The sequence below is a fragment of the Ursus maritimus genome, unplaced genomic scaffold (genome assembly GCF_017311325.1).
Source record: "Ursus maritimus isolate PB19 unplaced genomic scaffold, ASM1731132v1 scaffold_21, whole genome shotgun sequence".
Classification (NCBI taxonomy): Eukaryota; Metazoa; Chordata; class Mammalia; order Carnivora; family Ursidae; genus Ursus; species Ursus maritimus.
In genome coordinates this window covers 31,306,699-31,330,393 of record NW_024424564.1, presented here as the reverse complement: position 1 = coordinate 31,330,393, position 23,695 = coordinate 31,306,699, and the positions used below count along the sequence as shown (strand labels likewise).

At 41.9% G+C, this 23,695-nt stretch overlaps 1 protein-coding gene across 1 annotated transcript in view; it reads right to left on the bottom strand.

Moving 5' to 3' along the window:
* PLXNC1 (plexin C1) overlaps nt 1-23,695 on the bottom strand; it is a 142,457-nt gene that overhangs the window by 70,382 nt on the left and 48,380 nt on the right. The window contains exons 5-9 of the mRNA XM_040637323.1: nt 16,387-16,501; nt 8,571-8,724; nt 5,286-5,373; nt 3,088-3,190; nt 2,845-2,946 (exon numbers count right to left, since the gene is read on the bottom strand). Of these exons, the coding sequence (XP_040493257.1) occupies nt 2,845-2,946; nt 3,088-3,190; nt 5,286-5,373; nt 8,571-8,724; nt 16,387-16,501 (562 nt within the window). The remainder of the gene's footprint in view (nt 1-2,844; nt 2,947-3,087; nt 3,191-5,285; nt 5,374-8,570; nt 8,725-16,386; nt 16,502-23,695) is intronic.

Sequence of the window (23,695 nt, the reverse complement as noted above, 5' to 3'; positions counted from 1 at the left end):
TATAAAGACAGACATATAGAGCAGTGGAGCAGAACAGACAGCCCAGAAGTAAACCCTTGCTTATCTGGTCAAATGATTTTTGATAAGGGTGCCAAGGCCATTAAATGGGAAAAGGACAATCTTTTCAACAAGTGGTGTTTGGAAAACTGGATATCCACATGGGAAAGAATGAAGTTGGACCCTTACTTTATGCTATATATAAAAATTAACTCAAAATGGACCAAAGACCTAAATGTAAGAATTAAAACTGTAAATCTCTTAGAAGAAAACATGGGTGAAAACTTCATGACATTGGATTTGGCAATGATTTCCAGGATAGGACACCCAAAGCACAAGAAACAAAGAGAAAAACCAGACTTCACCAAGTTAAGAACTGTGTATCAAAGGATACAATCAACAGATTGAAAAGGCAACCTATGGAATGGGAGAAAATATTTGCAAATCATGTATCTGATAAGAGGTTGATATCCAGAATATATAAAGAACACCTAATAAATCAACAACAAAGAAAAACAACCTGAGTAAAAAATGGGCAAAGGACTTGAATAGACATTTCTCAAAGGAGATACACAAATGGCCAACAGGCACATTAAAAGATGCTCAATATCACTAATTACTAGGGGAAAGCAACTCAAAACCACAATGAGATACCACCTTACACCCACTTAGGATGGCTACCATAAAAACAACCACAAAAATGACAGGAGTTAGAAGGATGTGGAGAAACTGGAATGCTTATACACTGTTGGTGGGAATGTAAAATGGCAGAACACTATGAAAAACAGCATGGCATTCCTCCCAAAATCAAAAACAGGATTACCACATGATTCCGCAATTCCCCTTTTGGATATGCACCCAAAAGAAGGGAAAACAGGGTCTTCAAGAGATATCTATACATCCGTGTTTATAGTAGCATTATATACAATAGCCGAAAGGTAGAAGCAGCCCAAGTGTCCAACCACAGATGAATGGATGAACAAAATGTAGTATATACATACAGTAGAATATTTTTCAGCCTTAAAGAAGAGGCAAATTGTGTTCCATGCTATAATATGGATGAACCTTGAAGACATTATGTTAAATGAAATAAGCCAATCACAAAAAGACAATTCAATTCCTGTATGATTCCACTTATATGAAGTAGCTAGTGTAATCAAATTCATAGAGATAGGAAGTAGAATGGTGGTTGCCAGGGACTGGCAGGGGGTGGGGGGGGAGAGGAAACGGGAAGTTATTTTTTAACTGGGTACAAAGTTTCGGTTTTGCAAGATGAAATGTGTTCTGGAGATGGACTGTGATGATGGTTGCACAACAGTGTGCCTGTCCTTAACACCACTGAGCCGCACACTTAGAAGCGGCAAAGATGGTAAATTAAGTATCTCTTACTAAAATTGAAAAGAAACAACTAAGACAATAACAAAAGAGAAATTTAATTATTTTAAAAAGCCACTGCTTCCTTAATCCAAATACCTGTCATTATGTCTTAGTTTTACAAGCTAATGGGAAGAGAAGAGTAGTCCATCAATTAATAAAACCTCAAAGACTTCAAATCTGGAGATACTGGCACACCAAGCCTTTCTAATGTCTTCAATTAACTTCATAATCCATTTTGATTCACATTCTCTCTGCCTGTTAGTCATTCACCTCAAGTTACTATCAACATTTCAGTAGCGACGAAAAATGTGCTACTTATCTATATTGGCACTTGAACTTAAGTAACAACAAATGGATAAATCAAAGCCACAGATTAGTCATGAAATAGAAAACGGAGCCTTTTAGAAAAAGAAATGTTGTTTTAATTTGTCTGCTCCTGTTAGACCTCCAGATTAGTAAGAGCAAGAACCTATCCTGTTTTGCTTGTCACCACATAGTACATGCTCAATTAACTCCTGTCGGCTCAGTGAAGCCAGCCACTCTCAGCACAGCCACTATACTCTGCCCGGAATGTTCACATTGTCATATCCTTTCTTTTCAAACATGTCTGTTGGTTGATCCTGGTGATTGGCTATGAAGAAAATCAGTGGAATTTCCAAGGAAATTTCATGGAAAATATTTTTCCATGAAGAAAATTTTGGGGAAATGGAGAGACATAGAAATATATACATATAAATATATTATATTTATATGTATATATTTATGATATATTTATATATAATTTATATGTATACATATACATATATATACACATATGTGTGTGTATATATATATATCATAAGAAAATTTTGGGGAAATGGAGAGACATAAAAATATATATATAAATATATTTATATGTATATATTTATGATATATTTATAATTATATATAATTTATATGTATACATATACATATATACACATATGTGTGTGTATGTGTGTGTGTCATAAGACACAATTCTTTGCTTTGGCAGTATTAACTATGGGTCAGATCACCTCCACAAAGTAAAGAGAGGCAATCTGAAGGAGGTTAGTTTGTATACTCTGCATAGACTCCCCTCACCCCACATAACCCCCAGGAATGCCATCGCAAATGTGTGGTTCGAACTGAAACCCCCTCAGTGCTGTGTGTTATCTGCTTCCTTCTAACTCCTCCAGAGTGAGCTGCGAAGTCACCTTGAAAATTTTACTCCTACTGGAACAATATCATTTTTCATAATTACAGAATTTTAATTTCTTTTATGTGAGCGTGCAGTCTTTGATGTATTGAGCCAATTAAGTGGAACTTGGTTAAAAATCAAAGGTAAAGAAGGGAATTTTGGTAGAAAGTAAAACAGGGAATTTTTTAAAGGAACCCAAAGTAGGAGGAGTAGTTACTGTCATTTTTAAAAGGGGAATTTTTTCTGTCATGAGTCCAAAATCAGGGTCTGACCTGCAAGCCCTGATGGGTCCTATTACTCTTATTGTCCGTGAATCTTCCTCCTCCTGCTGTCCTGGGTGGTGTCCGTTTCTCAACAGCAGCTTGACAGTGTTCCTGAAATGAGGAATAGCCCTTCAACATTCGAACAGATGGGAAATTCAGAGTTTGAAACAAACACAAAAGACAGACCGGGACTGGGTGATCACGAACATTTATTTGTGGTTAAACCTTGTAATACCAAAAATGGTACTTTACCTGGCTTCGCTTGTAATCAGAAGGGTCACAGGCTGTGAAGGGATGGATACACTTCCTCTCACTTTTACACCAAGCACAGCCAGTTCCAATACATACTGGGCATCTGGCAACACGGAAAACCAACTTAATTCCTGCATTTTTAGGAAAACGTTCACCTCCCACAATTTCCCTCTGTGATGCAGTGTGCAAGCATTTAAAAGAAGATCAGAAAAAAAAAAAAAAAAAAAAACCCAAACCAAACCCCTGGACAGACTGATGAACCCAGGGGAGAGAAGACAGTCCTCTGAGGCTGAGGCTAGAGCACTGACTTTGTGCCCTGCTCTGGGCAGCCCCCGGGGCTGATGGACTGTCATCACACCTGCAGGGCTGTTGCCATGGAAACCGGAAGCTGGGGTCACCTGCTGCGCTGGGAGATAACAGGAACCCACTGGCTCTGTTTCTGAATCTGGTTCTGCTATTTGTCTACCCTCAGGTAAGTTTCCCTCTGGAGACTGACCTCCCCATCTCCAGCCCTGGCTCAGCACGCCCTCCCTCGCTGGAGCGGTAACAACCCCCAACTGCCTGGAAGATGCGAGACCAAAAGAATCGCCTGGCAAGTAGAGGGAAGGGGTGCCACTGTTGGCTTTTTCATCAAATTAAGGAAGAACTGTGTCTACTAATCAAATAACCTATCACGTGAGGCTCACAGCGGAGGGCTTGAAAAGCTCGTCATAGGAAAATCGGAGTTGAAGGAACAATAAAAACAGAAACTGAGGTTGGTCTGGAAACACAGCCACGGGGGGGCGGGGGGGGGGTGTCAGGCTGGGACAGCTAGAGGGCCAGTGCAGGGAGAGGGGACACCATTCGTATTTTATAGAGTCTTCTAGAAATGCCAAAGCACTCTGTGACTCTGATCTAGAGAAACTGCTGCTTCGACGGGAGAAGAAAACATGGCTCACTGGACGTGCGTATCCAGACACCCACGTGAGCTAGAAGCAGCCCTGCGATCTGCGTTCCCACCGCTGCCCCGCTGCCCCGCTGCCCCGCAGGGGCGAGTCCTGTACTGCACATTTTACTAAGGGAAGTAGGTACCCAAGGACCGGGCACTCTCTCCGTCTGAGGAGCTGCGGGTCTCAGCAGCTGCTTCTTAATTACCTAGTTGTGGGGCCGGGGGCCAGTCACTTCCTTCCACCTGGCCTCTGACTGGGGAGGGGGAACCTGCTTTATGTTTCAGCCCTCTTTGAGCTATAAAATTCTTTGTAACTCTGCCCCTTCTTCCCTATTTTCACAGACTTCTGAGGCTTTCTGTATCAAGTTTGGTTTCTTCTTCCTCCTGAAATTCATCTAGTTTACTAGAACTGAACTTGATCCTTCTCTGAGAGCGCCACAGCAATAATGATGTGGTCCAGGGGCTCCTGTTTGGCTAGCTGTAGAGGGACTCTCCAACTCCGTTTCGAGCCTGAATTCCTTTCCCCCCCTACCAACAGTGGTTCCCAAGCCAGGCCAAAAGAAACTCGCATTCGATACCCACAGAGTTGGTCAATCAAACGACTGAATGAACTATAGAATCACTAATAATACAGCTTCCCGTTGTTTCCATGGGAACCTCCAACCCATCTTTCAACTGGAAAATCAGAAATCTGAGAAACACATTTCCTCCCTATCTTCTCTCTGCATTAGAGGCAAGGAGTGAGGTGTGGCCCTAACTCAGGGGGGTACGTAGTCCAACATGGCCAAAGGTGATACAAAAAGGTGGGAGCGGGGGGAGAATGAACATGTTCTTTCGATGAAAGAGATTTCATCTTGTCCTTCTCCTTGATGATCTCCCTTGCCTCATGCTCACACCCTCTCCCTTGACTCAAATTCCCAAAGCCATTCCGATCAGGGGAGAACATAGCAGCACCACCTCCCCGCTCCCCCCCCCCCAACTCTACTCACTCCAAGGCGCCTTGTGGTCTGGGGAAAACGTATTTCCCTGTTGGGAGGAACACTTAAGCCCAGTTGTTTGCTCCTTAGCTGCTCCACCTTACTTACCAGGGCTTGAACGAGCCAGCTTATTAGCTCAGGGGCCCTCCTATCTCCCGTTAGGCCATGCTCCAAAAGGCACTTTAGAAAGTTCCACTCCACAAAAGAGTTCTTTATGGAGGAAATGGAGGCATAAAGCAAATAAATAAATTAAAACCAATGAGAGAATATTTAAATTTCAAATAAAATCTTACTCTCTTAATGACGAGCAGTTGGTAAAGTTGAATCTTTTTGATAAATGCCAAGAACCGACGGAGAATGTCACGTTGACAACCAAAACATCTGGAGCAAAGGGGAAAAAAATGTCATTTACGGTGGAGTCCCGCTATCGTCAAGCAAAGCTGTAAATGCAAAAAATAAATATTTTTGCCTCCTTTGCATAGAGGGTGGGGGTGTGCCAGCTGTTCGCTAACATTTCAATCAGTATGTGGTTCCTTCCCGTGGGCCATTCACGTCAGGCAGCCAAAGTGCAGAGCACAAGCCTCCAAACAGACCCGGGCCCACCTCGCATTCCAAGCCTCCCATGGATAATCACTAGGAAAAAGCCATTTTACAGCCCATTTACATCTCATACTCTCCCCGGGATCACTATCTCAGCTTGTAATTGGCCACAGCATAAGAATAAAACAAGTCACCGAGCAAGAACTGCCTAGAACATGATAACCAGAATGTTAGAGATGAAATTCCTGTAGCTTCAGCAAAATCCACACTACTGATGTTTGCCCAACAGACCCTAAGTGTGCTTCCCATGGGCTGGGCTCCGTGATCCTCTTGGAGTCAACTGTTGCCAAGTCTATGATAAAAGGTTTTCTTATTAGCTTTGGAAAACATACTCATTGGGTAGAAACCCTTGAAAAGAATAAAGTAACAAGAAAAATAAAAACCGTGCTCAATCAGCATTAGAGAAACGTCATCGTTTCTGTATGTCTTTAACTTCCATATTCTATCCAAGATGATTCCCAATCCCAGTCAGAATCACTTGAGAAACTGATGAAAACCGTTCCCAGAGCCACGCCCCTCGATATCCTGACGTAACACACCCGGAGAGCCTCTGGGACTCTGTGGTGGGCAGCGTTCCCCATGACATGATTGCATACAGCCGGCGCTGGGTGCCGCAGCCTGGAGTGGCCCCCTTCAAAACCCACTGTGTCCAGGGACCAGTGCTCCTCTGTGAGGTTTTCACCATCATCCATTTGGTAGGATACTGTCTTCCTTTTATGAGTTAGTGGAGACAGGATGAGACTTCTAAAACGAAAGACTTCGCTTGACCAAATAAGTTGGTGTAAGTTTGTTGGCACCCTTTCTTACTGAAATGTTATTAGTGTGTGATTCCCAAAGTCTGAGAACTCTTATCTTAAGATACTTTTCTACAGCGATAACATTCTAAAAGCCAGGATGCCACATACGATTCTGCTCACATGAAGGGGTTATATGTGAAAGGATAACCCTTGGTTGTAAAGACAAGGAGGGCTGGGGGGGGGCGTGACCTCTCAGCAAGAGCATTGGCAGAGCCACTTGTAAATGTTAGTAGAACGGACATACGGACAGGAAGCATGGAGAGACTCCCAGGGAAATTACATTTCAGTGGAATCTACAATGTTCAGTGATGAACACCAGGAAAAGCTGCATTTTTCTTCAGGTCAGCCATGCACAAAACACTACTGGGAAATATCACAAGGAAATGAATGTATTTGATCTCTGCTCTGGTAGCATTCACAGTGATTCTGTAAGAGATAAAATGGCTCAGGTGGAAAAACCCAACAATGACAGGACAGTCAAGGAAACATCCCACTAGTGGTCTGAGTTCCATGTAGCACCTGGCTACCAAGATGGGGGTGCCTGTGGGGACTGTGGGAGGTGCCCAAATAGCCGGACCGTTATGAAGGAAGTGACTCTTCCTCCAATGTTTCAAAGCAGAAGAGCAACAGGATTTGATGAAAGGGGTGACGGCACGGACACAGGTTTGGCAATGACACTGGCTGAGTGCACAAGGTGGGACGGGAGTTTGCTGGCTCAGAATATTCAAGGCATTCCAAGAAAAGGGCAGACAGAGGTTGGGTGCAACGGATGGAGGCTCTCAACGCGACCAAAGAGCTTTATGAGGTGATCTCAAAAACTTGAAAAACAGATTTTATACATGACTAAGATCTGCATTATAATGAGCAAAATTAACCAGAAGTCTATCACAAAGGCTGCATAGTGTAAACGAGGAAAAATGGAGAACACAAATCATTTTCCAAGCTATTCGATCCCAACCAGTTACCAAGAGCCCAGTGGCCGAGAGGCATTTTTTAAGCTTGCGTCTCTGGCCTGGTGCGCTAAATTCCCTTTGGAGAGATTTGGGATTAACTGAGTGACACCAGCTCTCGCCACAAAACTCCATTCCATCGTGATCGTCCCCCATTTTAGGAGGCCTGCACCAATGATGTGACCCCACTTCTAGTCTTTCTTGCCCACAGGGATTCATGAATCCTCAGTGTGTTCACCGTCACTCCTATCCGTCTCTGGAATCTGTCCACTTCTCTCCATCCCTGTCTGTCTCTGCATCCGCTCTGTCATCCTCACCAGGATCACCCTAACAGCTTTCCTTCTGTCTGATTTTTCACAGCTCACGTCTTTCCTCTTCTAGCCATCCTCCACCTGTGGCCATTCATTCATTCAACAAAAATTTATTGCTTGCAAATGGCTCTTTATACCAGACACTCTGTGTCCTCTCTGGTATCTATTTTCTATTGCTCTGCTTTCCATCTGTCCCTACCCCGTTTGCCTAAACCATATAGAACTTCTTTTGGCTCTTCAAACAAAGCCTTTTCTCTCTTTCTAGCCATCAAGCTAGTTGGTCTCTGCCTGGAATACTCCTCCCCCTTTTCTTTGGCTCTACCTCCCAGGTTCACTTAGGTGCCTCCTTCCTCTGCTTCTCGTGGTTCTCTGTACATTTGCACGCTGCATGGTAACAGTAGTTTACTTGTCTCTACCCCAAGAGACTATAAATACTGTCATCAAGGACCAAGTCTGTCTTTTTTGGTCACTGTATCCCCAGCAGCTAGCACCGTGCCCACCACATAGTAGATATTCAATAATACTTCCTTTCTGAACGAATGCAATGATGATAGAACATTAGCTGTTCTATTTTCTCATTGCATCAAGGGCATTCCCAGCTCTTCCCATCTCTGAATTATCCGAGCCCTTTGGGTGGGGTCAGTCCCACGGTCTCTAGCTTTACTCCACTGCTGTCTCCAGCATCCCCTCCTCCATCATTCTCCACTCCCACGTTAGCGCGGGATGCTGGAGTCAAGGGATGAGGGAGAGCTGAGGTGAGCAGCACCGAGGTGACAGCAGGAGGTGGGCAGAGACTGGGTCTATAGGGTGGGACTATACAGACCCCCTCACATTCAACTCGCTTCCTGGGCCATCTGCACTCAGGATGTTCTCTTGCCTTCTTCCCTTTCAAACAAGAAACCAGCAAAGGGCCCGCCTACCTCTGTAGGTTGCTCTGGTGGGGACGCTGCAGGCGCAGGTCTTGCTCGCCGGACTCTGACCCCTGCACAGCTGCCTGCCCGTGTCCACGTTCTTCACCACGCACTCCCACTCGGAGCGTCTGGGAGGGAAGCTTCCCACCACAGTCACTGTAGTCTGTGTGGGGAAGGAAAAGATTCAGGACCCACGTCATTGTGTTGGGACCCTCGCCATCCATCCTCGAGCCTTAAGGGAACTCACCCTTTGACATGCCAGAGAAGGAGAACTTCTCAGACTGCTGATGTAAAGAAAGAGACGTCTTATCGACTATTTGATTTGCCCTTTTGTGAATCACATATTCATATTCTTGGACTATTTTTCTGCTCTGTATTTTTCTTATCGTTTTTAAGAGCGCTTGGTATAGATATTAATCCTTATCTGTCATATTTCTGACACATATTGTCTCCTAATCTGTTTGTCTTGCAACTCGTATGCGTGGTATCTTTTACCCCACACAACGTGTTTTATGTCATCATGTTTTTGCCTTGGTTATAAAGTTATTCCCAAACTTTAGCCTATAGACAAATATAAAATTGTTCCACCATCTTTGTTTTGCTTTTTAAGCTTCTATCTGTAATCAATCTGGAATTTATTTTTATGTAAAGTATGAGATAAGGGTCCAACTTTATTTTTATCCAGATGGTTAATCAGCTATGTCATGACCATTTACTTAAAAAATACCCTCTTTTTCCCACGGAACTGAAATAACGCTTTTGTTATATATTAAATTATCATGTATCTGGAATCTATTTCTGAATTCCGCTCTGTTTCAATTATCTATTGATTTACTTCTATTTCAATGTCAAGCTTTTACTACTGTGATTTTAAATATATTTAACATCTGAAAAGGCAAATCTCTATTTATCTTTATTTTCATTATTTGCTTAGCATCTCCTAGACATTGATTGCTCTTCCATATAAATTTTAAGATTATCTCACCCAAATGGGGTGAGGAGATTATGAGTTTAATTGGAATGGTACTAAATATATGCATCAGTTTTAGGAGATCTTATATATTTGTAATATTAAGTATTCCCATCCAAACACATGATTTTTTTTCATTTTTTTCTATTTAGGACAGGGTTTATATAAGATGTACCTTGTTTCTTGGTGCTAAGATACATTTTTCATTTCCTTATTTCTTATTGGTAACGTTATTAGATTATAGTTAAGGAAGGTGACCTATGAAATCTACTTAAAATTGAGGTTTTTGTTTGTGGTCAAACATACGATCAGAGTTTTGGGGAGGGAGGCTGTGTGTATGTGTATGTACACAAATGGACACAAAGAGAATATCTTGGAATTTCCCCTAACGCAACTTCTTTCCAAACAAATTATCTAAAGAAACAAGGCAGCCAGTTCTCATGTTGAAAGAGGAAAATTATCCCACCACAAAAAAAGGAAATGCAATGTGATGGGATAGCGGTGTCAGCTACTGTTACGGTGGTAATCGTATGGCTATATATCAATGCATCAAACCAACCCATCGTACATCTTAAACTTACACAATGTTAGATGTGATTGTATTTCAGTTTTAAAAAAGAAAATGAAGGTTAGAAAAAAAAGGAAATTAAAGGAATTAATATGTCAGTGGTGGACCCCTTTGGCAGCAGGTGCGTGAAGGGGATCTGGTGGGAAGATGGGAGCAGAGGAAGTGGTAACCTGCCAAGTATGAAGAGCTACAGTCCCAGACAACCTGGGAGGTGTCCGTCTTCTGTTATGCATTGGACTTTCATCCACATTTTCCAAATGGCCAGCCTGAAACTCTGTTGCCTCTTGTCCTTAAATCAGCTTGCTATGTCCAATCTACTCCTGGGGTCAGCGCCATCTTTCCATTTCCAGAACATTGTTTCTCAGCCATAAAGTCTTGCCAGAGAAGGTAAGTTCTTATAACCCAGCTTTAACTGAAGTCCACCCACCTTGAGCAAACTTGAGCATAGCAACAAAGCCCAAACCGCTCCCACTAGCTACCTCCCACAAATGGCTGAGCTCTCATTCACGCTGCCTCCTTCGACCCAGCATTTATAACTGCACATACATCTCAGCACATGATCACCTAGTCCCTGTATACATACAGGCCTTACATTTATTTCATTACTCAAACACTACAACACCAGAATCGGAAATTTTTTGAAATCCTTTTCTCAGCAGTTTTAAATTTTCCACATTTCCTTCCAGTTCTCACACAGCTTTTACATAACTGTAATCATTACATTTATTTGTTCCCTATTTATCAAGCTCTTAACATGTGCCAAGTGCTGTGCAAGGCGTTAAATGCTTTAGTGAGTCAAAGAGCTATAGTCCCTGCCCTTTAAGAGCTTATAGTCTAGCAGAAACACGGGGCAGGGGTGGGATGGGGAGGATGTCACCTTTCGGAAACTGGAGGGCCATACGGTATGAAGAGATCTTCCAGAGGGGATAGAAGCCTGGACTAGGATGGTAGAGACGGAAAGAACTGACAGGTTCAGGATACCCTTTAGAAGTAGTATGGGGCAGGACCCGAAGTAGGGCATGTGGATATGAAGGATTTTGGTAAGAAAAACGGATGGATGGAAGTACCGTGTACTGAGATGTGACACACGGAAAGGCAGACTTTGGGTGGAAAATGCAAGATTTCAATTTGGGGTGTGTTTAGTTCAAGATACTTGTGTAATAGTCAAGAGACAGATCGAGTTAGATATGGGCCTGGAACTCAGAGGAGCAATCTGGGCTAGAGATAATGGAGATCTGAGCACAGATATGAGACATAAAGACAAGGGAGTGGATAAAATGGTCAGCAGACAAAGTAGAGAGCCAAAGACAGGAAGAGCCCAAACTGGGTCTAAAACAACTCCAGTATTCAGAGTCAGGGAGAGATGAAGCCAGCAAAGGAGGCTGAGGCATGGCCAGAGAAAAGGAAGAGAGCATGGACACGGTGTGCCAAGGGCGGGAGGGCAACGGGAGAGGGGGTTTCAAGAACACAGACAACAGACCAAGTAAGAGGACTTACAGTGTCTGCTGGAATGGCCAGAAGGAGTTCGCTAGTAACCTCAGCAAGAACAGTACAGGGGAACTCTGGGGCAGAAACCAGATTGGAGTTGCTCTGAAAATAGCAAGTTTTTTCAAGTGGAGTGGAAGGAGAGAAAAGCCAGGCTGCTGAAGGTATTTTTGTGTGGGTGTGGGTTCCAGGCAAGTATAGATGAAAAGCTGATGCCTTGGTTTAATAAACCCAACTTGGGAATCCTTCCCAGGTTGACAGCTCCTTCTCCAACTAGGCTGGATAGAGAGGGAATGAAGACACAAAGAGTCAGATGAGGTAGAAAGTCTGAATGTCTATTAGCTGGTCATGTCCACGGTGCCAGAGAGCTTGCTACACAACATTCGAGCAGGTTAGCAGACCTTATTTTACTTAACCATTCTGCTTATTGCCAAACAGCTTGTTTCTTTCCAGGTTTCTCAGTCTACAAAGCTACTGCAATGGCATCTGCCTGCTTACGGTTTTGCTTCTTTCAAGTTACTTCTTCAGAATCCGAAGCCTGGAATTAGTGTTTCAAAAGAATGAATATACTTATGACTTTTGAATCAGAACACCAAATTGCTCTCCGAAAAGGCTGCGCTAATTGGCATTGCCAATGCCAGGTGTTAGCATATCTTAACACCTTAATTTGTAGTTATTAGATAACTAGTGAAGTTGAACATAGTCCCCTATGTCTAACTCTCTAAACCTCCTCTCGTGAGAATGCATGCTTTTGCCCACTCTTTGGTGTCCTGGCGTTTTTCTTTTTAATTTCTCCTGGTTTTAATATCAATGAATATCTTGCCTGCCGCAAACGTTTTCCTGAATTGTGCTTTAGTTATCTTTTTTGTTGTATATTTTTAAATGTCAAGTATATGAATATTTTTCCTTTGTTATTACATACTACATTGCTTCAGAGCTAAGAAGATTATACTTCCAATTATCTGGTATTCATTTCTATTTTCTGTTTTTACATGTTAGCTTTTTATATGGATTCCTTAATTAGCTTAAATTTCTATATTTAAAGTAAAATGTGAATTAAGTTATGTTTCCATATTGTAAGTCTGTTATCACAGCACCTTTTATGAAATTATTGTTTCCTCTTATTTTACAATGTCTGATCTTTACAATTTTTACATTTATTTCTGAGTTTTCTAGCCTATTCCCATGATCTATATTCCTACTTTTAAACAGAATCATGGCTTGAGTTATTGTCGCTACCTACAAGTTTATAATCATATGGAAATGGTCTAGCTTAAATACATTTCTGTTTTTTCAAAATACATTTTGGATATTCTTGACTAGTTCACATTATTCCAGCTGAATTTTAGATTACTTTTAAGAAAAAGTCCATTCAAATCTTCACTGGGATGACATGAAATCTAGAAAATAGGTTGAGGAAGAAATGACATTTTTATGATATCTTCCTGCCCAGAAATGTAGTATGTGTCTGGATATATTCAAGATGTTTTTCCTGTCTTCCAAGAAAATACTTTGTGTGTTTTTATTTTTTTTATGCTTATGTTTTTAATTGGTAAGGTTTCCTTATCATGAGTTACAAACAGCCTCAGAAAACTATTGCCCCACTATCTAAGTACTGTTAGAATTGCTTAAGGCAAGCTATTGCATAGCCCAAATTATTATTTTGGTAGCTGTCTTCAACATGTATCTTCTAGTAAAAGTGATTTTAAAATATAGGGTATACACCTCACCCTTTAAGTTTCTGCCTAAGTATTTTGGTTGTTTTTCATGAATGGGATCTTTTACTAATTGACCTTAACTCCTTTACCTCACCTAACGTTATTGATATTTGAATGTTTATTGAACATTTAGCACTTTTACTTTTAATCTGAATAGTTTTTAAAGCTAATATATTTAGAATTTGAAGATACACAACCACTTAAGAGGAGCAAATAGTGATATTTTTAAATCTATTCCTTTCCCATAGTTATTTCCATTACTTGTCTCTTGTATTACTGCACTAAACGCAACTTTAAAAACAATGCGGGTTATATCAGTGATGGTGGGATTCCTTCTTTTCATGCTGATCTGTAAAAGAATGTTTCTAGTGTCTCTGTCTTTTTTTTTTTTTTTTTTTTTTTAGATTTTTTTTATTTATTTATGTGACAGAGAGACAGCCAGCGAGAGAGGGAACACAGCAGGCGAGTGAGAGAGGAAGAAGCAGGCTCCTAGCGGAGGAGCCCGATGTGGGACTCGATCCCGCAACGCCGGGATCACGCCCTAAGCCGAAGGCAGACGCTTTAACGACTGCGCTACCCAGGCGCCCCTCTAGTGTCTCTGTCTTAAGAGTCCTGCTGTTTGTAGGAAATACTTCTATTTCTATGTCTTTTCTGTTTTTATTAGTATTAGCCATTTTTACTGATTGTTACAATCTCTTTATAGGTATACAGACAGTTTTGCATAATGCAAAAATGGGATGTCACACATCCTTTTTTGGTGTTTATGTATGTGAGAATTTCATTTTTCTTCTTTTTTTTTTTTTTTTTTTTTTTTTCCTACTTGTCTCAGCTTTCCCTCTCACCACATCATCAGTCACACCATCAGGAGAGCCCATGTTTACGACCTAGTAAGAATGCTTTCATATTTTTCTTCATGCGCAAATAATTATATAGAGACATAAACATATACAGTAGATCATGCTATATCAATAGCATATCATATATGCTATATGTATCAATAGCATATATTGAGTTTTTGATCAATACAAGATCATGCTACACATACTTTTCTGCATCTTGCTGTTTTTGCTCAACAAAACCTCACGAAATCCCTCCAAGCCAACTGGAATTGCTCCAATTATTTCTTGTTAATGCCGATTCTGTAATGAGGATGAGGATATACAATCTTCTAATTGTTTTGTGTAAAGAGATGATGCTTCTTGGAAGCAGAGGCTCTGCATTATATCAGGGGCTTTCTGTACTCAGAAAGTTACTAGAATGTTACTAGGCATTTCATGGGCAGGCAGCCAACACTCTTTGACCCGAGCTGTAGACCCCCATCTTTGTAGATCAGGGTCAGGTATTATTTAAATCAACAAAGATCTGGAACTTTCAGGTAAGTCACAGATGACCGTAAGGGTAGAAAATATTTTGAAATAATATGACTAAGAGATGGCATCACATGTCTTATCAACATTATTAAAATAATCAGCCCAAAGTTGATTTCAAAGATGAACTTTACCCAGATTACTAAATTCTTATCTCCGTTACCTTGAGAGTGATGGTAGCTGGAGAGCAAGGTAATGGTTGTGTGGGAAGGCTCTACAGGGATTTGGGTAAACCACAGTGGGACTCAGGGTAAAGAAGAAAGCACTAGTGGTTGTTTGGGTGGTAAATATTTCTTGCAATGTTCCAAACTAGATAGAAATGGTGATTAACTTATACCAGTGAACCCAAAGATTGGTAAGCAAATTGTGTAAGCAGCATCTTTCATATAACGAACAAGTTACTTTCTCTTCCTACATTTAGCTGAAGTATCACCCTTAAAATTTTCAAAACGATTTACAAAATATCTTGGGTAATCTTAACCATTTATCAGAGTCCTGGGTGTATTCAAACATCACGGTATTTTTTGGTCATTCTCTATGAGCACCGAAGTTAACTATTTTTCAGACTGATAAGAGAAAAATTTGACCACACCTATGCTGAGTTACCTAAGCATCTTCTTCACACGATTTTTTCACTCTGACTCAGGGCTGCTGGAGGTTTGGATGAAGGCTTTGAAAGTTCTTTTTTCACCGCCCCCCTCCCTCCCAACCTGCCGGAAGACAATAGAAAGTGACAACAGCCAAATAACTTTAAATCCGTAAGTTCTGATCAGTTATGACTTGAAAGTTCTATTCTTTTATTATTTATCACTCATTAAATGCTCTGGCTCTCCTTTATTAAATGTTAAATCATCTTAAGTGGTATGGTTCTTGCTATGTGAAATGGCAAATTGTACGGGAAAAGAGAAAGTGGCCCATTTCCTTGTTAATGTGGCATTCAAATAAAACAGAGAGAGCTCAACAGACAGGTCAACTGGCTGCTGATGGGGACTCGGTACAATTATTCATAATACAAGAACTATAATTAGGGAGAAAATGTCTCCTTACAGCACCACTGAGATTACAAGGCGGGAATTCCGTATTCCCGTAGGGTATGGACGGTGTGTGAGTCAGAAGATGCTTGAATCATACGCTGCTCATTGTGTCCTTTCTCTCATCCAGTGACAAGGCTGAAGAGCTGCCAATGGTGGTATGACCATACCAAGAGCCCACTGGCTTTCCAAAGGACCCCACTGGCAATGTGCACTGCCCATAGTGGTTCTTGCCCTCTCTCCCAGTGCTGAGTAAAGCCATGTGTACAAGATAGGTATCAGGAGAAGGCTGCATGAGTTAGGGAAAGGACGATAAAATAACATTCTACACTTAAGTCCCATTTAAGGAATCTTGTGGACCATGAATCTGAACTTTCTTCTTCCTTTTTTTTTATCAATACATTTTTCTACTACATTAATAGTCCATTTTTTTTCTTGAAATTCAACGAATGAGGGTCCTCTTCAGCTCTACAGGATGACACTCACCGTATGACTTGTTCTCTGCTATTTCCCTAGCATCTCGCAGAGTGTAGGGCATTTGCCAGGCACTCAATAGTAGTCACTAAATGAATGGACTCTCCTAACTAAGCTTCTTTAATGCTAGTAGATCTTTCACACACAGAAGCAAGCTAGCATCGGTTGTGCAAAATGAGACAATAGAGACAAATTAAAATTTTTCCTCTTACCTTATCTTTACTGCTTCGAAATAGGTTAATTTGAGGGCACTTTTTAGCTCCAGATGAAATATCCAGCCAGTTCTCATAGTTCTCTGGATGTGCACAATCTTCTTTAAAAGTACACCTATCAGAAAACAGGAAAGGGCAACAAAACAGCAACCCCACACATGCATTAGTTAAAACCTTCGCATACTTGGCTTCAGTACAGAATGCCAGGCTTTGTGCAGAGGATTACTGATTTTGAGCGAGAATGGGAACGTGATGCTAAAACCACGAAAAGCAACAGGACAACAGCAGAGCGTTTTTTCCATCATGTCTACGGGCAGAGAACAAATGTAGACAACACGCTGAACTTCGGCTCCCGCGGCCTCTCTTAGGATGACAGCACCAAATACACCCAAAACATGTCCTCTCGTGAACTCTAAAATTACAGAGCTCCCTTCAAGAAAAACCTGGTGCAAAGGACAGCCCAAGAAAGGGTTAACATATTGTATAAATTTTAGGTTTGTGGTTCATTCTCAGAATATCAACCTACTGTGAAATTTTATTGTTATTAAGAAAATACTAAAGCTACCTTGTGCTTTGTAGTATGGTAATTAAATATAAATATTTCAAGGGCAGAGTCTTCCCAAGAATGCAATAAGCCATTCCATAACCATCTGCTACATAACATTTATTTAGACAGACACCCAATTATATCAAAAGATACAGACGCAACACTTTTCCAGGGCCACTTTCCCAAGTCTGCCAGTGCAGAGGATGTCCCAAATAAATCTTAAGCTGTGGCCAGGGCCAACTCCTCCAATAAACATGACCAGGAGCCGAGCAGGGAGAGCGCTGCTCTGCTTGGATGTCTCGGCCACTCTAGGTCACGCTAACTTGGGAACTCCTGCCTACCGGAAGGGCCAGCAACCCGACAAAAAGAATGAACAGCAAGGACTGTGGTATTCTCAAAGGTGTTGAACTCCACAAATATTCCATTGGATAACATCAAGAAGAGACCAAAACATTATCTATGCCTCCTCAAGGTCTGAGGTTAAAATGGAGGGGCAGAGGAGAACCAGTGACAGTAAGTTTGAAAAGAAATGGAAAATTCATGAATCACGAGATTGAAAAGCAACCAAGTGATAAAGGCATTCATCTGTGGGGAGTCCCTCAAAAGGTTGGAGTGGGGCGGGATGTGGTCCCCGAAAGGGTATCTGACTTCACAAGCATTTTTACTTCCTCTTCTTCCTCTTCTCTCCTTTTTCAATTTGTAAGAATGTAGGCCCCATGGCTCTGTCTTTGAGGTCTGTGCTAATTTGAATATGACAAAAATAGAACAGGAAGCCGGTGAGTTTCATTAAACATCATCCTCGGGCACAGCACTTTGAGCAAGTACTGGAGAACCCTGTTTGCAGGGAGCACATCTGTGTCCAAACTCCCCTACGTCTGTGTTGGCTCCTTCTGCAACGTCCTGACCGTGGGGATTTTCATCAGCAGTTTTCCAAAGCCATCAATTCATCCGACCCTTGATGGCTAGCTCGTCCGTCACGGACATTAAGTTCAAATTAAACCGCCTGTCGGTATCAGGGAGAGTTTGCCACGGAGGGACCAGTGTGGCTGGATTGAAAAACAGAATGACGAAGCTGGTTCCTTGTTCTGTATTTGAAAGAGATTATGACGGTCAAACCCCTGCCTCTCCTGCACACTCTGGTTTGTATAAGGCGCTTCCTCTGTCTATTCAAAAAAACAAGACAACAACAGCAACAAAAAGCCAGTTCTAGAGAGACCGGAGTACAAATATTGTTGTAGGCTCTTAATGCCTCCTGGAAGTCAAGGCCTAAGGCTGCCAAAAAAACAAGTGTAAACTATTTCATACAAATAGTGCTGCAATTTGCCAATTTGCAGGCAGAACACAGTAGTGCCGCTGAGTTATCGTCCCCTTCACTGAACTCCTATAGCATTTCTCGTCGGAACCACACATTTCGGGATTTAATCATATGCTGTGTTGAATTACAACTTAACTGTTTCATATGTCGGTGTCATTTCTCCACCCCCCCTCCACCCCAAGTAAGCTCTAAGCTCCTCAAAGGAAGGGAGAATGTCTTCAAGATTTCTTCAGCAAATCCCTCAGTGTCTGGCAGCATGATATGCAAATACTGGGGTTTCAATAAATATTTTTGAATGGATGGATGAAATATGAAATCTCTATAGGTCCTTTCTGTGGGTGATTTTTCTTTCTAAAATTTTCTTCTAATTTATGTCTGACTCCTACTTATGATAAAGACACTGTTTTTAATGTAAGCTAAAAGTTTAAATCTGGGGCCAGAGAGGGAATAGGTTAGGAGTTTTCAGTTTAACTTTTGGGGGAAAAAAGAGAAAAAATATACAGCGAACCTTTTACTTCTTATTTTGTACAAGGTAGAAACAAAATCTAACCATGTTAAGCAACTAAACAAATTTCTTGCTTCTAAAACACTTCTGAAATTTCTAAACTCCCATTTCTTGCTTCTTGCCAGTAAAAATAATAAATTAAAAAAATAAAACAGCAAACCATGACACCAAGAATGTACAACCAGATGGTCAACCAACAACAGTATCTTATTACTTCTCCAATATTGCAGATTATAAAATCTTCACGACAGCATGTTACCCACACATTCAGATTTCTTAAGGAAGGGGAGCAGATCTTATAGCCCCCACATTTTAGTACAACGAAAGCAGTTATTTTGAAATTATCACTTCCAAAAGCTATCATTCTTGCTCCCATGTATCACAAAAACAATGGTCAGGGGGCATAGACACTTAAACCGTTGCCTAAATGAAATTAAAACCTCACAGTTGGACACAACTCTCAGGTAGGCTGATCTCTTAAGTGGCTTCATTTCAATTTCTTCAGGCCACAGATAAGAGGAAAATTGGATTCGGATTAGAATGAGCACATTCTGGAGAGAATGGCAAGCGACAGATTTGCTTCCCTTCCTCTGTGTTCCTGCTACAGCCCCCTCCTCTACTCAGGGTCTACCCAAGAGCCCTCGGACTCCCAATCACTATTTTCTTTTTCCAGTTCTTACTTGCAGCTGACCTCATGCCTACATCATAAGGCCGATATGTAGACACCCGCTCATTTGCAAATCAGGAAATAGAACGTGCTCAAATGCAAAGGAAAGACTGTCTGAAAAACACAAAATCAAACCAAACCAAACCCAAACCAAAAATTAAAAGCAAAACAAAAAAACACAAGAAAACCATTTTCCTTAGGAGGAAAACAGTGTGTGGAAACACTTCAGTGACGAAAACTGGTTAAGAAGGCTTGTTCTTATTAGTTTCTATGAAATCTGCTGTAAAGCTTAATCTGTTCAAAACAATAACAGACTTCGATGTTGCCCACTCAACTGTGTAAATACATGGACCACCCCCTCCCCCCACCCATGAAAAAGTATGCTCAAAACCTATCCAGGCTTCAACTCTTGTTTCCAGGCACTTGTTTCTAAGTTTGCTGTTTGGAATTCAGAAAGTATTTTCCTCGTATGGGTTTGCTTCCCGAGTTCGTGGAAATCTGTCTAAATACGAATATCCCCGAATAACTAGTCCAGCATGTACCTGCAAGGAGGGAGCACTGTCCTGTCCCAGGCACTGGTCTGCGTGCTCACAGGTGGCACTCCCCCGTTGGTCCTCCCAACCACTTCATTCTATAGGCATGAAACAGAGGCTCGGAGAAGTGTGATAACATGCCAATGTCACACAGCCACAAGTGACAGAAGTCTGCCTACAGAGCCGCCCACTTGGCCACCCTGCTGCATGGCCTCCTATGAACCCTAACTACCCACTTAATAAGGTGTGAAAGGGTAAAGACATTCAGGGTTCCTGCTGGCTTCCTGGGGCCTCAACAGGGTTTGGGAGGGTGGGGCTGGGCCAGGATGAGCACCAGGGACAGAGATTAGAGAAGAAGGTCAGGCAGAGTCACGAGGTTGAAAGAACAGCAAGGACTTGAGGGGATGGGGGATTCATCACTAGCCCTGAATACAAAACCTCCATCTATAGGTTAAAATCCCAAGAGGCTCCCAATTTACAAACCTATTGTGCCCCCCCCCCAAATTTGCTTGTTACCCATCTGTTTATAATATGAAATACAATTTTCTCCCCATAGAAATAATGTTATGAACAGTGATCAGGTCTCCAGGTTAGCCCACAAAACCTGTTTATCCGTAATGTAACTTCAACGCTATATATTTGCAATAAAGAGTAGCAGGAAACAATGAGATTGCAGCCATTTGCGTTATATGGCAGTTTTTCTTCTACTTTACGTATTTGTGTTTCTGCTCAGCTGGAAGTCTGGGAACAGTGCCCGGCTGGATCGACTTTTAGATTTATTACTACACTATTATATTTATACATTATTTCTGGTTTTTTAATGGGTAGGATTTAAATTATTAATTGTTTTCATGCCAACATAAAGAACAGGGAGACCCACCTCTGAAAAGGAGCTGAAGTTCCCAGGCAAGTAAAATGCCCGTGGGCTGGGGGACCTTGGAATCTGACTCTATTAGGCCAGAATCCCTCTCTCTTTTTTTTTTTCTTGTTCAATGAGAGTTTATTGGTCCTTAGCATGACATCTCAGTTACCAAGGTAAATCACATACACAACTGCAGGTAAAAACATGTGAAATAATATAAAAATAAATTGAAGGCTACCTTTTATATATTTACTGAATTAAGTAGTGTAATAAATACTACAATAAACAAAAAGCTTCAATCCCACAATTCAGTGTCACTGAAGTTACAATAGCATTTGTAAACATGAGTTTTAAAATTCAAGTGACTGATATTAAAGCACTGAAAAACTAGGGTAAAAGTGAATGTTGGCACGTAAGTGAGCTCTTCCGTCGTTAGTATTTGACACCCTGGGACAGTGGAAGCCCTCTCTCACCTCCTTTTTGAGGTATGACTATCCAACTAGGTCAGCAACACACTGGAATACTTAATAGTTTACAATCTTTGAGCTAACTTTTCCCTTTTGAGAAGCCCAAAGAGCAACCCAGAGCTTACTGCTGTGCAAAATTGTCCAAAATCCTAACAGAATTTAGGAGGGAACTTTGTCTTGTGCCCCACAGGGCCCAGTGTCCTGGCCTCTGGTCAGAGAGGCCCCCAGGGCTCCGATGGAGCCAAGAGGACTCCTTCCACCAGCCCCTCCCTAGGGTGATCCCTTTTCTCTGATTTCAAGCCTCCTCCTTCCAATCGAAAAAAGGAAAAAAAAATGCCACATCAACATGTAAATTAACCCATAACTTCAGCGACTTCAACATTATCACGTTCACTCTGGCTGATATAAAACAGAAGCTGCTCATAGCAACATCGGCAAAAAGCACGTAAGCCCCTGGAGGACTTCTGCCCATCTCTAAGGAAACTACCACACCTGATGTCTCTCTGCTGGGTCCCTGCCGTCCACTCTGAAGTTCAAAATCTAGAACACGTGTCATGGCCCTCCTTCTGGAAACGGCCTAGGACCCTGGCCTTCCACTTGGAGCACCCAGGGGAATCAGGTGGACCTCAAACTTCACACTCAGAACCCACAGGCGCCCGGCAGGTTCCAGAAGGGGCATTGCGGGGGAGAAGGCATCCTCCCTGCCTCCGTCCTCAAAAGCCCACTTACTCAACCCTGAAATAGAAACTCTGAACTCAGAAATGTAACTTCTACTTCCTGCCGCTCGAATTTCATCAGCATCCCCTAATCTAATTGTTCACCAAGAGCAGACAGTCCCTGAAGGAAACTGATAACTAAATATCAGGTAATTGGCTTGCATGTGCAGTTGGTGTGACCTATTCCAAAGATTCTATACCGATATAATATCAGAAAACTTTTAGCAAAGAAACCATCCAGCCTCTCTCTCAGGAAGCAGGAGGCTGTGTCCACACCGGGGGAAGGTTTCACTACAAGAGCATCCCAAGGTCTTCTGCTAAGGGATTTCAAGCAGATGCCTGCATTTTTAAGAAAGGCACAGAGGAAGACCTAAGTGGTCCCCAGAATTGGGGGGGGGGGAGGCTTTTATTGACACTGTCGGTCCAAGAGATGAAGAAACCAAACTCAACCGAATAGAAGAGAAGAGGATGTCCCTGTGGCATCTACAGAGACTACACCTTGAATCCAAGGCCTCCAGAGTCAGGAAAGGGGAATGCCAAAATACCAGATCAGAGTACTGCGCTGGCAAAGCTGAAAAATTGGACCTTCATCACCGGAGCTGAAAGGTAATCTACATGATACAATTATGCTAATTCCAGAGACAATTTAAAAGACTTAAAAAAAAAATGAAACCATCTCGCGTGCCAGGGCCACCTTCTTTCACATGATTTGATTCATTTATTCTTCATAACAAACCTATGAAGTAAGAACGGTAATTGTCCTGCTTTATAGATGGGGGAAACTGAGGTGCAGAAGGCGCCATATCGCTTTCCCAAGGTCACAGAGTTAGCAAGCGGAGGGCCTGAGACACAAAAACCAGGCAGCATAGCTTCCCACATCTGCAGTCTCATTTATGCGCCTCTATGGCCTCGCACAGAAGCTAACACTGAGCCCTTCCCACAGGCCAGGCACCGTGCCTACGCTTTCCAGAAATTAACTCCTTGATCCTCACGACCACCTCAGGAAGTAGACATTATTATCGGCTGTAGTGCGAGGATGCGGAAACTGTGAGGTGGAGCGGTCAGGTGGCACAGTGTGAACCTCAGCAGTCTTTACTCCTGTGCCAAATTCCTCAAAGTTTCCAAAGGCGTCCCAGGATAGCAGTATCATAAATGGCAAGATAAAAGTAAATAAGTCCTCCCCAAGCACAGGCCATATAGGAAAATACAGGTTTTAGTCACTTCTCAGAAAATGTCAGTGCTCTTTGGGTTATTTGGGGGGTTAGTGTTAAAGTAGGGTTCTGTTTAAAGAGGTTTGGGAGACACTGAGCAAATAAAATTAAACTAATTACTCTGCTGCAGGAATTCTCAGAGCCTTCACTATGTTGCTGTGCTTCGAAACTTTCCAAGATAGGAATGAATGATGCAACATCTTCCAACTTTTTTAGTTCTAGTCATACATGCTGGGAAATACTGCCCGATCTTGGTTAATGAGCAGTAATTCAAATAGTGGATCAAATTACAAAACGTTGGGCCTTCCTTGGCTTTTCTTCTCAACTCTCATATTCAGCTGATAATGACCTATTAATTCTAACGTCCCTCTATGTTATCTCCCACATTCTATCCTCGTCCATCACCTCTTAGCTAGGCTCCTGCCTTCCCCCCTCCAGTGCCTCCAATCAGCCTCCATACAGACACCTAGGTTATTCTCAAGCACA